Source organism: Cynoglossus semilaevis, chromosome 14 (assembly GCF_000523025.1).
Source record: "Cynoglossus semilaevis isolate Cse_v1.0 chromosome 14, Cse_v1.0, whole genome shotgun sequence".
Classification (NCBI taxonomy): Eukaryota; Metazoa; Chordata; class Actinopteri; order Pleuronectiformes; family Cynoglossidae; genus Cynoglossus; species Cynoglossus semilaevis.
Window position 1 is genome coordinate 23266382 of NC_024320.1, and position 18743 is coordinate 23285124.

General features: G+C 38.4%; 1 protein-coding gene and 1 long non-coding RNA gene across 2 annotated transcripts in view; both read right to left on the reverse strand.

Moving 5' to 3' along the window:
* Positions 1 to 18743, reverse strand: part of LOC103390189 (uncharacterized) — a 110512-nt gene that overhangs the window by 19302 nt on the left and 72467 nt on the right. The gene's annotated exons all lie outside the window — the stretch shown is intronic.
* Positions 17165 to 18174, reverse strand: LOC103390188 (myosin light chain 4). Its single transcript, XM_008325929.3, has one exon. The coding sequence runs from the start codon at positions 18065 to 18067 to the stop codon at positions 17462 to 17464; it is 606 nt and encodes a 201-aa protein (XP_008324151.1). The 5' UTR covers positions 18068 to 18174; the 3' UTR covers positions 17165 to 17461.

Below are 18743 nucleotides of genomic sequence, written 5' to 3' on the forward strand. Positions count from 1 at the left end.
TTTTAAAAGTTAAAGAGTTGAAATTACGTGAGATTCTTTCTTCAAGGATGGCAGCCCATGACTGGGATTTACCATCAACATGGTCTTTCTCTGTGACACTGATGCAGGAGCTCAGTGTGGCAAAAACAGCACCAGGGAGCAGCTCATACTACATCAACCTTTTATTTTCCATTTCATTTACCAAATTCATTTATTACTGCACACCATTTACTCCTTCATTATGCTGATAAAATGCTGCTGTTGCCGACGCAAAAATTCAGAAATTCTATAAAAATCCATTTGCAATTAATTCCTGGTTTTTTTTTAACAGTTCGTTTTTGATGTTTGGTTTATGCCTCATTTCTTTGAACTCAGACTGTGTATATGTGGTCGTAAAAAAGACATACTGCAAGACATAACAAGCAGAAGCATGACATAAAATGCACATTAGATGCTTGTCCTGATTCATCAATGTATTTATTCTCAGAGGTTTGGTGGTCTAAATGACTTTTCAACAAGAAATGTAAAGGTTTAATCCACAGCCCTGGAGCATGTCTACCTTGGTTTACATTAAGAACTCCCACACCTGTGTCTCCACACCGACAATCAATTATACTCATCAATATTTAATGTGATGGATGTCTTTTTCATGAAACCCATCCCAACCACTTGTGACCCTGAAAAAAAAATAAATGAGTAAAGACTGAATAGAATGATTACTCGTCTTATTGATTCCCTTCACTCAAATCAACTTGGAATTCTTGAGGGAACTGCAGTCCAAGCCCAGGGCTGCTATCAGATAGATTGTTAGAAACTTTAGAAAAACAGTTCATATATCTCCTCGCTAACAGAGATTTTGGCTCTGAAGATGCAAAGCTCAGCTGGTACTATGTGCCCTAGTAAAGTGTCTCCATTCTTCTTCTTGTATTGTATTAAGCAAGAACCCAGCACTGATAAATGCCTCTATAACCTTGGCAAAAGTCGCACTAAATACATCCCAGGCAAGTTCAGCTGTCAGCAAAGTCAAATGTGCAGCCTTTACTCTCGCCATCCAAACTGCTTTTTATCTCACGCACAGTTGTGCACCATTCCTCAACGACAGCGAATATGAAGGACCATCTGGAAGAATTCTTTTTTTCGGGGTAATAGTAGCTGCTCTTGTTAAAAGAGGTGGTGCCTTTAACTCCCTTCCAAATGCCAAGTAATCACAATGCACATCATGCCCTGTCATAATGAAGCTTAGCTTCTTTCACTGTTCCATTTCTGTTTGAAAAAAAAAGAGAAAAGAAAAGATGGAAAAAAAACCCTAGAAAAATCAATCTGGTGCTATTTAATTAAAGGCCAAACTCATGTTGCATGGGCTTCTATCAACTGAACTGCTGGAGGAACCAGCATCTGTTTTGCCTGAGTGTTTATATAGCGGGGGAATACTTTGGCATTGCTGGCATTTATTTGGATGTGTGACCTTTTTAACACGCTTTCAATTGGGAGTGATCGTGGATTTCTCACTGAAGCAAAGGGTTTTTTTTTTTGTGAAAATGTCACAGAGTGCCTGCATGTTATGGCAGAGTAATAGGGGGGTAGTTAGATATGTCTCGGAAAGACAGATAAGGAGCACATGAAATGCGGCCCATCTCATAGAACAAGCTGATGGATTTGAGGATTTTGTTCAACTTCATTCATAAATTCCCACAGATCTGGGTGGGATTGCTGTTTGAGTCAGTGTCCTTGTGGGAAGTCATGAGGTCTACTAACTGTGGACTATAAAATATCCTGAATTTCTCTTATAGCGCTGTTTTTGACAGTACCATTTTCTGCAACCAAAAAGACCTTGTTGAGAAAAATAGCAATGGATGTGACTCAACACCACATTCAGTTCACTTTCAAACAGTTCATCCTCACATGACACGTGAGTTTGAGAGGACTCTTAACCCTTCACTTGCCCACTAGTTCAACAGAACTGTCAGTGTAATGATGTGTGATGAGGATGTCTGTGTTGGACAGGGTAGTGATAGCTATTGAGTAGCTGCTGCTGCTGCTACAGAAACACAAGTGGTTGTGTTTCAATTGCCTCGTGTCTGTTGGCTCCAGCACAGACGAGACAAATCGAGATTAACTGCTTCATTTGTGAGACTAGTTGTTGCACGAAGTCCATTGGTCCTCTTGAAGACTAGTAAAAAAATAATCTTGTCTACATTTTTGTCCCACAATGGCAAGAATTCACAGTGTTTTTTCAGGCAGATGTGTAAGGCGGGCATGACAACCACTACACCATATCTTGTTCCTTATGTTATTCCTAACACGTACGTTACCCACGGTGAAGCTCATGGTTGAGAGGTGGTTAGAGCTCTTGCCTCCAGGTACTCTAACTTCCCCCCATCGTCCAAAAAACAAGTGATGGACTGGTGAACTGTCCAGGGTGTGCCCCACCTTCACCTGACCTTTGCTGGGATCGGCTCTAGCACCTCCCACTCCTCCATCTCACCCCTGGCAATAAAATAAATAAAGCCGTAGAACATGAATAAATAAATGCTGCTCATGTTCTCCCGACACGTACATATGTTTCACGCGTTATGTGAGTTGTGTTTTTGATATCGTTGAGGCCGCTGGTTTAATTATGATGTCAAAGTTCAAGTAGTCGTGATCTAACCTGTGAGAAAGGAGTATGCTATAAGAGAACAATAACACACTAGGCCTCAACATTTACAGAGACCCTGAGATAAACAGTCACACTTCAGTACTGAGAAGGTCAACATGGGCCCTTAAGGTTTTCCAAGAGTTTCTTCCTTTTTTTCTAATTCTTACTTTACAACTTTCTTTACATCTTTACACCTTTAAACGATACATTGAATTTGACCTTGTTGCCAGACTGACTATTCATTGGTCAAAGGTCAGTTTTCGAACGCACAACTTTGAAGAATTTGCGCTGTTATTAAAACATCAAGAATACATGTATGTGAATTTGCTTTAAGTAAACAGGAGTGCACAGGTACAAATTCCACTTGCAGAACTGTATTCAAACCCTTCTATAACAAAATCATATGCCTGATACTCTGTAATGACTTCGGAGGTATTTAATCATCAAGAATGAAGACAGGAGGAAGGCCTACAGTAAGATCTGTTTAAAGGCATTTATTAAAACACCTGAAGACGCGCCTTTGTGCTGAATAAACTGCCTTTCCTCAGTGTTAACACTTTGTCATGTTTAGACTTGTTTAACCAACATTGCGTGAGGAGTAAAATTTAAATGTATTTTAGGTGTTAGACTGCTCACTTGGCTGTTATTTCTGAAGGATGTTTAGTTTCACTTATCTTTTTTACCATTATTTTTACCTGATTTATCCTTGGTTTTATTGACATATTGTCTAATGCGATGACATGGTCAGTTTGGACAGTTTTTTACATTTCATTCATTTTTGGTTAAATTGTCTTCTGTTAATGAGAATAAAATAATACTGGCATCAAACATCTTCCTGCTCAGTGTGCTCAAAACTGTGTTTTGGGTTGAATTTACACCCACACACTGCATGTGACCCCATTTCCCACAAAGCCTTGCCACCTATATAGCGCTCCCTTCTACTTCACTGCAAATATATTAAAATCCAACACGGTGGCAGTTGTTGTGGGGGGGTTTCTGCTAGTATTTATGGAAATGTGTGCTGGTTTTTATTTGTTTGTGCACACAGAAACCACATGTGGCTGAAATGTGCTGCTTTTGATAGGCTGCTAATAAATGTTATACAACTTTAATGTGTTATAGATGTTCAGGTGAGTGAACTGGCCCCAAGCAACGCATCCGAGTAAAGAAATCCAATACAAATTCAGGACATGTTCATGCAGCCGGGTGAAGCTTAGCCCATAATAAATCGATTGTTTGGGGGATTTATTTAGACTAATCAATTCTTCTTTCTGAGCAGAAACTACAAAAATATACTTGTTTTTGTTGTTGAATGCAGAGCATGTGGACAGAGCAGCCACATAAGCGGGAGTCAAAAAGTAAAAAATAAAATTATGAAAGAACAAAGCAAATGATAACAACAATAACATTCAAGGATGTTTTTCACACTGGGTGACAACCTGCCAAAAAAAAAAAAACTGAAATGAAGTTCTGTTCAAATGTTTTCTCAGTTTTGGAAAAGTAAAAACTGATCAAAACTTGTTAAAAAGCTTTAACACCTTTAACAGGTTTTTATACACGGTTATTGAATAATTTGGTGATGAACACAGCTCACTGCTAGACCATGACATAAATGATCAAACTAGTCAAAGATGATGAAGCCTTAACTTGTTTAAGTCATTAGAATAGGACACCTTTTTTTGTATCACTGCATAATCTGTTACACTCCGGAGTGTCTGTCAACACGGACCACGCCTCACCACCTTTGCTAATTAACTGGCTACAGAATCGCCTGTCAAAAATCAGTTATTCTTAACACGAGACAACAAATAATTCAGGTCTGTCAATATCTGCAGTCACTGCTACGGTAAAACATTCATAAAGTCAGGAGAAATCTCTGTGTCTCACGTGAGCTACAAAAGGGATATTTGTGCACAATAGCCCTCAGGCAACACTGCATTAGCAGCAGTCCTATAGTCAGGGTAACGTGTTTAGTGGACGCCTATCAATATAACAAGAACCCATGAGTCTGAGGGAGTAATGTTGCCACTGCCACAATGTTTTTGAGTGTGATGCAGGAATTATTATAATGTTTAACTAATGAATTAAGTTATTCCAAATTGTTGTCGTGGTAACTATAGTTCAAGTGCATCCTAATATAGCGCATATGTTTATTTCTCTTTGCAGTTCACATGGAATGTTTTTGGAACATACTGTATACTGCATGCCCTACTGACATATTGCATTTGCAACAAATGCGTTTTGAGATTGTTTTTCAGCCACATCATTACGTTCACAACACAAGCCCTGCATTATTTAATGTTACATGGTTTACGGCTCAAGAGACATATAGACTTCCTTGTCAGTTTTCCAGAACATATTATAGATGCATTCATGTACTGAGGATATCAACGGCACCTTGAGAAGTATTTCAAGACCAGAGTGTTTGCAGTAGCTTTTCTGGGGTTAGATTTTTTTAGGCTCTAACTTGTGATTCAAAACCTCACTGTTTCACTTATCACTTTTTTGATTTCTTTCACTACACCTTTGGAGTGAGTTGGTTTTAATCACTTAGAATCTGTATTTTTGCTTTTGATACAAGCCAAATACCATGTTGGTGATCGGGAAGCTGCACTGACTGCTCATTTATCTCAGTCATTCAACAGATAGACATTATTGATCTAACGAGAGGGAAGGTAAAACCGGCAGGAATCTCGGGGCAATCTTTCTTTTATGTATTCTGAAACCTGCATTGCAGCATTTTTTTTACCCAAACACTTGCCTCGTTAGTTGTATTCTGTGTGCTGTGTATCTGTTTACATAAAAAAAAAAAAAAAAAGAGTCAGGTTCATTGAAAAATGAACTATGCAAACCTGCTTGTTACATGTCCTCTGTTCTGCATCTGACGTAGTGAGAAATGCCTTGATCTGAATTTGGATGGTAAAAAGTCAACATAGCCTTAGGGTGAAATGGTAAAACAAGCAAATAAAAAAAACTATGCTGCTACTGAAATATTTGCCATGCACACACATCTTTAAGGACGGTAGCAAACACAGAGCAGCTAATTGGGTCATACTTTGGTTCTGCATGAACAATGTTACACACAAGTGACCAAAGCTCAAGAAACCTTGAGTTTATAACAAGGTCAAATAACAACCACCACTGGATACGTATATAAGTACTGCTGTGAGTAACAAAACCTTCCATGTAGGCAACAGTGGCACTTAACTTTTTTATAAAAGGCGGAAAAAGAGCATTGGTTTGGCCTGTCAGTTCATTTTATTTCAGAAGGCGCACACTGTCACTTTGATAAAACACTTAATTGCCCATAATCAGTGTATTATTATGAGTCATTATTATACTTCTAACTCTACAGCATGGTTAACAGTCTACCAGAAGCACTCAAAACAGCAGGAGGCCAGGGAACTCCTGGAGAGTTTTGGGCTCTGTGCTGTGGTTGCATGCAGTCATGGATTGCCTGCTGTTTTCCTTTATTGTACTACTCTTACAAAGAACAGCAGAGTTGGAGCCTAATGAGCCTATTAGAGGGCACGGACTGGATGAAATTATATCCATTTAGAAATCTATATGTTCCTGATTTATTTTTGAGAATCGGAAAAAACAGCACAGAGTGCAGGTAAATGTGGTGTGTGCTGTGGGTGAGGTGGAAGTTTGGCTGGAGGCATGCAGAGCATGTGCTGAGCGCTTGGTAATGGTTTGGAATTAGAAAAATTGGAAGAATATATTATCATACATTACATATCAGCAGGTGTGTAACAATCACATCAGCTTCTCATCCTCTATAAAATGGAGAGCACTCCCATCTCCCCCATTTTCTTCGACTGAGAGCCTGGTGCAAAAAAGCAATATTCATTTAAGGAATAGCTTAGGAGAATGACGTTAGCACAACGCAGCTGTGACAAATATAGACCAGAAGCACATCAGGCGTTTTTTAATTTAGCAAAATGTGGAAGCAAAGAGAGACACTAAGCTTATGCTGGAATACAAACATGAAAAATAAATAAATGAGTGAAATTTTCAGTAAGATTTTATAATAATATTATATATTTTACATTGCATTTAAATATATATTATTATTTTTTATGTGTCTAAATCATTGAATTAAAACACTACTAACCAGGTTTAATGTTTCTGTGTTTGTCAACAGAAACTGAGTATTACCGTATTTTCCGGACTATAGAGAGCACATGAATATAAGCCGCACCCACTAAGTAAAAACAATAAAAATTTGACATATATAAGCCGCACCAGACTATAAGCCGCAGATATCCAAACTAGCATGTTCTTCTTTGCACTGACTTGACTGACTCGTTTTTTCACTTCCTGCTAGAACGCCCCCTGGTGGCTGAGAAAAAATCCATAGAAAAGAAGTATCTTTGTATAAGCCGCTTATAGTCCGGAAAATATGGTACTCAAATTTGACCATAAACAATCTTTTAAACTTCTTTGACCTTATTTCTGTATAGGTCACTGGTTTATAGTAGTTTAGAATTTACTGTAGCAACCGTAGTAAAAATGAAGCTAGTTTTCACTGTAGCAACCGTAGTAAAAATGAAGCATGGACTTCTCTGAGAAACTATTGCTTACTTTGTGTGAAGTAAAAAAAAAAAGACCCTGTTATTTTTTTATGCAGAGGTCAACTTTAGTTTTAAATATTGTCTCATAACAGGTTAACATCAGCTTTCAACGATTAGGACAACGTTTTGTTCATTTAATTAAAAGCAGTTTGAGTCTTTTATATAGTAATTTAATTAAATGTTGCTGCCTCTACTAATTAACATAGAAGATCTGGTTAAAGCCATAATAATGCTGGCTGCTATTGAAAAAAGTGGCCTTTATTTCAGCAGGTTTAATAAGGTTTAATAAATCACTCTGGAGATAAGTAAGGCACAGCACATCAGTTGTGGTGGACGGGTGAAGAATGGGGTGGGCCCATTGTTTGCAGGCTTTAACGAATTAAAGGACTTTCAGCCTTCACTGAGGGAACAATAGTCTCAGGTGCTCTATTCTGCAAGTTCCATTGACCTCATGCTTCCAGGCTGGCAGAGGCCTAATAAAAAGTGTCTCCTGGACGCACAACTGTACTCTATAAACAGACATGCATGGGTGGTGAAATAAGCCCATTGTCACGCCGCCCCAGCATTTAAACTGAGATATGAGACGAGTATTACCTGAAGGCCAGTGAGATTTCAGAGGGAGGAGACACAACTTTAGCATTTGCCCCCAAATAAAAACTGTAAACTAAGAGAGGCAGCAACAGACGCTCACATTCCTTTAACATATCATTAAATAAATTGTTTAATATATATCATCTTATTTCATTCACTTAAAGGCACTAAAGCACGAATAACCACAGTAGATGCCTGTCTCTGTCACTGACTGTCTCTCTATGGTGCAGACATCTGGATTTTTAGGGCTTTGTTTTTTCCTTTTTCCAGTTGTTGATAATGAGTGTGTCCTTGTTCTAGGTGATTCCTGATGTTTTTTATTTACCTCCTTAGTAGGGGAGTTGGGGACAAGCCAGATAGCAAGCTGCACATCATGATAGAGCTCCTGAAGGCAAATTAATTCAAATGTATATATTTTCTTGCTTCATTTCATTCTTCATGTCTTTATCTTTATTATTTGCGTAAATTGCACTGATTTGTAATTTTTACAAATCAGTGCAATAAGTTTAAAACCAATATCTGTGCTGATACGAGGCACCACAATAATCCTATTTACCATTTGGAGGTGTAATAAAAGTTTGAGAACAACTGCTTTAAGGGCAGTTTAGGAAAGGATTTGTTTTGTTTTACATACATACTCAGCAAGGGTGATTTAAGTCCAAGAAAAATGTACTTAAGCAGAAAATGTCAAAATGTTTTTCCCCTACCTTAAAATAAGGAAAAGGTGAAATGACTTGCCAAGATGTGGTTAGAATCAGAGTATCAGAGGATTTGTGGTATCGAGTGTGTAGTCTGACATGAAGTATCTCTATGCCAGTTTTAAATGTTTTAAACAACAGCTAAAAACTGCATCAGACTGGGATGTGAAGGGAACGGAGAAGAGAATTTGAACTAACCCTAACATCTGGGCCTTAAATGATCTTCTGGTTCACAGACCAACCACTGCCAACGGGTGGGACATGAGATTGTCCCAAAGAGTGGTGTCCACATGAGGCTGATTGTCAGGATGGAGACCTTCGATGAAGACAAGATTACGTAGCCTGAGAAATTTTAACGCATTAACAGTAATGGCATGACATTATTGTGGAGGTTAATTAACATGTGCTCATGCAGTCATGCATGAAAACTCAAGCCTGGTGTTGCACTGCAAGGAAAGAATGAGGCAACTGACACATGAAGAGAGGGCAGCTTCATCCCTGAATTCAAAGGACACTTGAAAGAAAGTAAAATTGCAATATTTAATGAGGAAGGTAGGGAAATGACTTCTGTCACTGCCACTTACATCGTTTGGCCAAAGGCTGTTTCTGTAGTTCTTACACTGGTTTCTCATACACGGCATAAAATTAGAATCCTCTGTAGTTTCTCATACACGGCATAAAATTAGAAGAACATCGTCTGAAAGACTGCACTGGGGTCAGACCTGAGGTGACGTAGGTTCAAATTAATGCTCTGCCTCTGGATTGGCATTAATACAGCGAGCAACCACATGACTTAATTCTGTGTAATTAAATTGGTTGTTTGAGGCAAAACAGATTTATTGCTTTACATGGATGTTGAGGGCACACAGATTTAACGTGTCCCCGTTTGTCCCTTAATTTCATATCACTTTGTGTATGTGTGTGTGTGTGTGTGTCTGGCAACCTTGTAGACTGAAAACATACTCATGATTTATGTACACCCACATTCAGCCAGCTTCCCCTGTGCAACTGATTTAAAAGCAGCCTTTACATAAAATGAAACTCTTGATGAATATGTACAACGGTGTAGTTTCCCAGGGGCCAACAAATTAAGGTTCATCCAGACTTCTGCCTGGATGCTGAACTGAACAAATCAGTTTACAAATTGCGAGGGCTGCCCCAATCTGTCCTGTCCCGTTTTAAATCAATACAGGGCAGGATGTGTTCAGCATGTCCTCGTTGCCATGAAAACAGCAACATCTCAAATGCATTCCGTTATTTGATTTCTTTGCTGAGGTCAGAGCCAATCAGAGGCAGAGAAGGTGAGTGGTCGGTGTGGATAACTCTTTTGTTGCCGTGGGTAAGCTTAACCTTCGCAAAACACACACACACACACACACAACCAAGATGAAGCTTGAATGTTGCCAGTACCTTACAGCTGCTGCTTCCTTCTTTCACCCCCTTCTGATGAAAAAGGTTACTCTTCTTAGCTTATTAGAAATAGAAATCCACCTAGGCCAGAAATGACCTGACTTTATTAGTGTAACAACATAAAGTTCTATCTGTCTGACTGATATTCTGCTGGTGGTCTGGACTAGGCCAACCTCTCCACCCCTGAACTCGTCCTTTGGCTTGGAGGAACGCTGATGCTTTACAAACATTAATAGAAGTAGAAACTTTAAAATCTGTGTCCTTACAGTGTCAGCGAAAAAAAGAGTATAAAGCAATTTCAATAGTATGTCAGAAAGTGTTGTGCTGATGATGACACAGACATTTCCATAGACACAGCCCAGTGAGTCTGGGGAATGTACTACAGATATGTTTTGCTGCTGATGAAGTAAGTTTGTTAGAGCATTTAAGCATTTAAGTTTGTTTTTTTAAAGTCGAATTGAAAAAAGATATATATATATATATATACAAGTCCATGAAAAATTTGATTTTTTTATTAAAACACTGCATCATTAAAACACAGACATAATGTCTTATTTCTAATGGAGCACAGCCAAGGAATAAGTTAAAAAAGGAAACTCTAAATAGGTTTTATCATCCAGCCATGTACATGCTTGTTTTTCTCTGACCAAAGTTGCTGAGGTGTTAGGTTCCAGCATGACTGTCAGCTTGACTTCTTGTCAAGAGGCGACAACTACAGAAAAATAATAGCCTCATTCAGCTGAGAATGGCAAAGGATACCTCTCTGGAGGTCTATGCAAGGGCTCACCTTCCCTATGGGCAGGCGTACTGTAGAAGTGATAAAAAAAAAAAAAGACTTTGTCCTCTGCACTAATTATTTTTATTTATAGGCCATCAGGTATAATAAATGTCAAATGAGGCATTTAAAAAAAAAGACGAAGAGAACTGATCGTCCTATTGTTAGCTTCATTTAAATTTGTGACATTAGAAAGACAAAAAATCCCAACACAGGCCTTTAATAGTCTGATGTCTTCCTGGAGTTAAATAAGTAGATTTCTCTCTTTATGAAAAGGTTGGGATTCAATTCAAGCAGCAGCCTCTGGTTTATATGACGTATAATTAGCAGCTATTATTTCACCTTTACAAAAAAGTGGTAGTATCACCTTGTACTTCTTTATTACATCACAGTCAGTCTACATATTATAACAGCAATAAAATATATATAAAAATATAAAAAATTGGAATGCCAAAATAACAAAAAATTGTGTTAAATAAATTGTGGAATTATTTATAAAACAATTTAACTTTTTTTTTAACAAAAAGAAGCCTAGTGGCTATGCAATAATTCCAATAATCTTTTTACTTTTCTCTGCTCTATTAACTGATACAGTAAGAGTCAATACATGCGTGGTCATTTATACATACTGTGGAAAAAAAGTTTACATTGTATTCTCAGAAGAAACGCAAAGTTAAAATACCATCTCAAAGCCCAGCATGTACTGTGGAGGATGACCAGCGTCAGACCAGCTTCATCGAAAGGTGAAAAGCTAAATGACGCACGACACGAGGAACTATAGACGGACTAATGTTGCTGAAGACAACGGTGTCACTGACGTTTTCAAAAGAACTTTCGATGCGTTTCTCAAGCCACAGTCAAGATGCAACAACTCTTCAAAGCAAAACTTTACATATAATTAACATTGTATTAATATAATATGTATATTCTTCTTGAAATCATTCCAATATTTCTTTGCAATACTTTGGTCAATAGAAACCTATATATTTATTCATTTCCATCATCTATACTAAATTATAAATAATAAAAATTTGGTTTATTTGAAAAAATATGATCTACTTTTTGAATACTCTGGTACCTCACCTTTCGTCTCTTCTCATTCTTCAGTTTACTTTTTTTTTCATAACTCATGTGCTTGTGAAAGGCAAGTACAGACATTGCTCATTATTGCCCTTGAAACTACATCTCTGGTGTCTATTCTGTGGGAGGTGAGAAGTATTGATCCCTGGACACATAATGTGTTGAATCGACGATAATAAAAGCTGCAGTGGAGCCTTTTTAGAGAGGCTTTTCTTGCACTTAAGGACCTGGTACAATAGCTGCAGACAGTATCGACCTCAGTGTTGCCTGTGTTACTTCTTCCATATATCTTGAATTATAACAGTAGAATTAAATATTCAATGGGGTCCATTTAAAATACTTCATATCCACACGTCATTCTGTACACAAAACCTCATAATTGTATCTCGTATTTATGTTCTCAGACAGTATTGCCAATAAAGCTAACCAGCTTGGTGTCACCATGTATCACAATAAAAAGATCAGAAATTAATGGGTCGTTGAATTCCATGGTAATGGTCCACAAAGTTTAGTAGCAGCCATCATGTAAAAAATAGACATTACAGTTTTTTAACTTGTCACTTGTGGTGCAACAACAACATCCTCCTGAATATTTTTCATTTGATTTTTCTTTTTTTAACTTTTTGTTTATACGCTGTCAAAAAAAAAAAAACCCTAAATGAAACACAGAAGCTGAAGGAGAAAAAAGAAATGTCTCAACTTTAGGAGGTCATTCGAGTGTTCCAACTAATTAGCATAATAAAATATGATCTTTGTTGCCAGGCTAGGGATATTATATTTTTAGCCTCTTTATCTCTGAAACTTTTGGGCTGTACGCCCAGCAAACATGCGGTAGAGCACAGTGTCACAGTGTGTTTAATATTTTTTTGAAAGCACATTTTAAAATTCTAGACTTAAAATTAAGTCTAGAGACAGTAACGTGTGTGTGATATTCTCCGTTTCATACATTAACATCTACTTACACGTAATCGTACATTGGATTACGTAGGATGTACGCAGGGTGTGAACACCTTTTGCAGTATTTGTTAGCAGAAACGTGAATTTTTAATGTTGTCTTTTTGTGTTTAATGTTTTTGTCTTTCATAATTACTTTACGTCGAGGTGTGGTTTGAAAAAAAAACGTAGGTATTTAAAGACATGCACTGTATACAGTAAACAAGGATTTGTAAAGGTTTTTACGTTTTATTTTTTATTTTCTTTAATTTTATGTTACTTTATCATCCTACAGTACGAAGGGGATTACTCACCGGATAAACCAATCTGTCAAACACTCAAGAAAGTTCTTACGCGCCACAAACGAATATTACGTACAAAAGGTAGCTTTCAGAGCCAATCAAACGCTGCATTCACTTGCACTCGGAAATTGGAAATCTCGTTATACATATATTGGTTTAGGGTACTTTTGAGGGGGATGTTTTGTTGTTGTTGTTTTGTTTTGTTTTTTAAGAAAGTCCTAAAAACTTAAATTAGGATAGGACCCATTACTGTAACACAAGCTGCTTTAATTTTAATTACTATTTGACAAAAAACTAACAGACTATTCAGAATTTCAATTAATCACAACGGTATTTATATAGTAGTAGTAGCAGTAGAAGTAGTAAACAGTAGTAGTAGTAAAAAACAAAAAAAAAAAATTTAGTAAAATTGATGAAATTTTAAGATAAGTTTTTATATTACTCCAGATATACTCAATTGCCAGCAAATTATGTTATCAGACAGTGAGAGACTTTCTGTAAATCCTTCTTACTGTATTTTAGAAATTACAATTATTTTTATTTTAAATTATTTTTATATTAATAACATTTTCTTGGCAAATCCCATGTATATGCCTAAAGAAGTCTTCCCAGCAATGACAGGAGAGCTGATACACAGAAATAAATTCCCCTATGATTGACAAAATAAGACACAGTGCAAACATTGCAAAAGCAAAGGCTGCTTTGGCACCAAACGCCACATGCAGCCCTTGGCAAAATATAAAGATCCCACAAATTGCCACTTTAAATGAGACAATATATTGCCACTTCATGTTTCTTGAGTGTGTGCCGTGGTGTTTTATGCAGCCACCTGGGCAGCACTGCCATGAACAGAGCCGCTTCTATGGCTGACATTTTAATATAATGCTCTCTAAAACAACAACAGCATAAACCTGCAGCCATGAAAATTACAGCGGAGGCATTAGCTAACCTGTCATGTCCACCTCTCGGGCACAACAGGCTCTGCACAAATAAAGTGTGTGTGTGTGTGTGTGTGCATGTGTGTGAAACATTGGCTCAATCCAGCCGAGACCCACATATTCAACAAAGAAGTTTAAAGCTAACAGCTGCTGATTATTCATGATGGGTCTAAATTACTGGCTGGCTCTCAACTATGTACAGTGCTGGATGCCCAGTGCACTTAGAACCTCCTATGAATGTACTTGACAGCTGCATAGAGTAAGTACCACTTTTGCCTAGCTGGATGCAACTTGTTTTTTACTCCTACATCAGGCAAAAATGACTTAAAAAAAAAACCCCTACCATTTACACAAAGTGCACATACAAATCTCACCTGTTCATTATCAACAATAGCGGCTTGATGGCCCTGCTAAAGCAAGCACCAATAGAAATCTCCGGCTTACAGGCGGAAGTGCATTCAAAAACATATGGCATTTTAATGTTTTTTTTTTTTTTTAAATTAGTTCAGGTGTGTTCACTGCCATTGTGCAGAATGGCACTGGAGACACTGGAGAAGCTTGTTGAGAATGTAATCACTTCAACTCACAGCTGCTCCATTGTCTAGTACAATCCCGACAATGTACAGTTGCTAATGAGTTCTTGTTATTTTAAGCCTTTTTTCTCTGCATGCGTTTAGAATGTTACAAAGAGGTTTGTTTCTTGCATTGGTCTCAGTGTAAGAATAATGTTTACTCATGTACTTGTGTTATTTTTAAGGATTCTTTGTAACAGGATCGATGACCAGGAGTGAGCGAGGATTGTAACCGTTCAAAGCCTTTCACGAACAGACACCACCGACAGCAGGCCAGCAAAAATATTCAGAATAATTATGTATTTATGCAGATTGACGTGCACTGTATGTCAAATGGTTCAACCATCCGTTGACTCATCTTTGCTCTAATACACAGTTGATTCCAATGTTGTCATTTAAACACGAGGGGACAAAGTTGTTATTTCATCAAAGTACTTTCCGCTCAAAGTACCGTCTCAAAGCCATGTGCTGGTGCTTGTTACCAGAATCTCGATTAATCATGATACAGCAGATATAGCTACAGATATAGCTACTCTGTCGATAATTAGATTCAAATTTTTATTTTTTTGAGAGTCCTACTAAAAAAAAGTCTTTCCAACTCATCTACCCAAACAACTGTGATGCTCTGGAGTGGTACGACAGCCTGGAATCTCTTCCATCAGCATGATCTAATTAAAGCAGATGATGGTACAGTTCCTCATCTCCCTTTGGGCTGAGATGTTGAGTTTGTTGTCCAGAGAGTGGGCACAAGGCAGCTGAATACTGGAAGGATTGGATGCAGTATGTGAGCCTGGCCAGGGAGCTGGCTGTCTTCCTTGTATCCAGTGGCATATATTCAGGAGTGAAGGTCTCTGATAAATACACTACCATGCCCAGCCACAGGGTAATCACCCTACAGCCATTTGGCGAAAAGCCTCAGAATCTGCTTCAACAAACCAGTGTTCACATTTTCCTTCAGGCTGTGTGACTTCTGAAATCGGGTCCCACACAGCAGCACGGAAATAATTGTATTTTCAGTGTAAATGTATTGATTGATCTCAAAAGCGTTAGCATTAATGGATGAGTAAACAACACTGTTTAATACATGGGTTTACAGCAGGTTTTCTGCAGCTTCTCTTGAGATAATAGCAAAAATAAAGCAATAATTATTGATAAAGTTACCGCCAAAATACAGAGAGTGGGTTCAGGTGGAACGCACTCTTTTTTTTTTTCTTTGAATACTTTTTTCTTTCGCAACATTATCAAGCCTACAAAGAGAAAGATGAAATTCTTTAAACAGTATAACCCTGAGCCGAGGGAACACGATGAGACGAGGGACCAGATGTGTTTATACATGACAAGACAATTGGTCATTTCTATGCACAGGGTTATGCACCATAACAGGATGCACGCAACTATGTTTTTCTTGGAATATGGAAAGTTATTATGTTCAACAGAACAATAATAATATTCTATACTACTGTCAGTATCTTAACACACCCATTACCTCTCTCTTTCTGTTTAAACCCACTGCTGTATAGCATAATTATATCTATTCATTAGTATGTATAGTATGCCTTACTCTCTGTTTCTGTTCTGACTCTTACATTTAAAAAAAATGTAAAAAAAATACCAAGTATTATATTATATTACATATAATTGTTGGGTTTTACTTGTTTTACATTGAAACATTTGTTAAAAAAACAACTAACAAGAATCCTGTTTGTTTGTGTTAAATTTGCTACAATGTTTTGTTTCACTGCAAAGCACTGGTGACTTTTGGGATGTTGTCAAGGGATTTATAAATACTGTAAATGCTTGTTTGATTGATTGATCCATGTTTGGTTTGACATTTGAGATGAACTATGGAGGGTTGACTCCCTCAGCTGTCCCTCTGGTGGACAGTGGTGTATCAAAAATAATGGAATGAAAAAAGAAATAACCTTTTACTTTTTAACAGCAACAACAAAATTCTCCACTGCGTCTGGTTCCGATGTCAAGTCCACCAGTAGGTGGCCTTCTAGAATCTCTGCCTCACTGTGAAAGCTTTTTGTCTTCCACTTCAGTCAATGCATTTTAAGTTCTCACAAAAAAACAAACTCTCTAAAGTCGAATTTATTGTTTTGGTGTTATTCTATTAATATAAAAAGTCACATTCAGTAGGGCCACACATGTCCTTCACCTGTGACACTGTCTATTTTCATTGGAGATAATTGGAGAGTTGGAGAAAATGAGCTAATCTGGTCACAAAAATACAGGGTGACTACAGCCGTGAGTTCATTATGGTGTAAAACTGTGATACTTGGAGATGATAACTTATTTTTTTACACAAAGAAACAGTTAAAGACTATACTCTCAGCCACCATAACAGATGAGTAGGAGATTCCTCGGAGCACCTGTCTTGTAGTTGTCAAATGTTGCGTGTCCACATTGTGGGAGTTTATCTTGATCCACAGCAGCTGCCCCTCAAACACAATGGCAAGCAGGCTGATACAGATACTTTTCACATAAGTAGGAGAGAATACATTCTGTTCTATATTTGGAGGGAATCAAATCCTATTGTTTTCATCTGCTGTCTCAACGCGTCTTTGTCCCAATCACAGCACCGCATTTGACGACACATTAACCACAGTTAATTGGATAAGGTTTAACGGTCGCCAAATGGGCACTTTCGTCAATTCTTATTTTAACTGAGCTGCATATGTTGGCATGCTGAAATGACATTTGTGAGACAATTTGTAATCATGTTTTCTTTATTATCGACTTTTCGTCAGGGAGCTCGATATTAAGGAGTTGGCATCTTTTCGAATTTCATTTTGGTGAGGAAAAAGATCTAAAGTTGCAGTCGCTGTAACTTGAGCAAGCACCACTTCCCACTTTTGACAATGTAAAAACAACTTTGACTAAATTATCATTTTCACCTCAAGATGGACGAATGTCTTTTCAAAGATTTCGATAAGTGGAGAGTCTTTACAGCTCAGTGTCCCAATCACCCGGAGAGAATGTGCTTCACAAAGGACGAATAGTTGATGCACCCGTTGGCGTCCTCTTGTCCTGCCATGAGTCTGTCCACTTCATCCTCCGTCATCCTCTCCCCAAGCGTTGCCAGCACATGACGCAGCTCGGCGCCCATGATGGTGCCGTTGCCTTCCTTGTCAAAAACCCTGAGCCCCTCCACAAAATCCTCAAAGGTGCCCTGATCTTTTGCACGCGAGATATGTTGCAGCATCGGCAAGAAGGTCTCAAAGTCCACCATCTTCGTGCTCATGTCCTCGGGCTTGGGTTTCCCGAGGACTTTCAGCACATCTGCGTTGGTAGGGTTCTGCCCGAGAGCTCGCATCACATCCCCACACTGGGCGTAGGTGATCTTCATTTCTCCAGTTGGTGTGCGGTCAAACAAGTTGAAGGCCTCCTTGAACTCCTCAATCTGGTCGGCGGTGTACTCAAGGGTGATGCTTTTGGGGTCAAACTCAGGCTCCTTGGGAAGCTGAGGCTCAGGCTCTGGAGGTGGAGCTGGTTTCGCCGGGGCCACGTCTTTCTTTGGCTCTGGTTTTTTGGGCTCAGGTTTCTTTGGTTCAATTTTCTTAGGCGCCATGTTTTAGGGGATATAGAGGTAAGCTGGTACTTGCTACGGAAAAAACAAGAGGCTAAAAGACTGAAAGTGATCCCCCAGCACAGAGAGACACCGTCTCTTCCAATGCTTTTATATGTGCATTGTCTGGGGAGCCAGATAGCAATTTCCACTGGCTCACTATAAAAGGAAGAAAACCAAAATAGAAGTCCACAGCAAGTGATGTCAACATTAAGTATTGTTCTCAGCTGCTGTCATGTAGCCGACAGGGCTATTTGCTGTCATTAGTGAGGGTCCAGTTGCATTAGACTGAAAATGTTCTGTCTCTCTGATGGACAAAGGGATCAGAGCACAGTCAGTGCATCAGCACAGGAGGGAGACGGACCAAAATAGCTTTTGCTTGCTTGGTGCTGAAAGTCTGGGAATCACTAGTTTCTGGAACACTAGTTTTTCAGGGTTTTTGTTGTTTTTTTTTCCTAGTGTACTGTTTTATCAAACCCACAAGTAGTAAAACCTTTACGACAGAGGTTTCACGTGGGCCGAGAAGGGGGACCTATTATTATGGATTATTTTACAATTAAAGGAGGACTGTCTCCGGTCGGACAGTCTGGTGATGGGGCTTATGGGAAATGTATTAAAGCTTCCATACATTTGATGCTTTAACTTTGCTGTCTTTAACAGACAAGGTGTCTGGAGTAGG

What these genes read in the sequence shown, in the direction of transcription:
- LOC103390188 (XM_008325929.3), bottom strand. Translation starts at nt 18,067, where the DNA reads ATGGCGCCTAAGAAAATTGAACCAAAGAAACCTGAGCCCAAAAAACCA.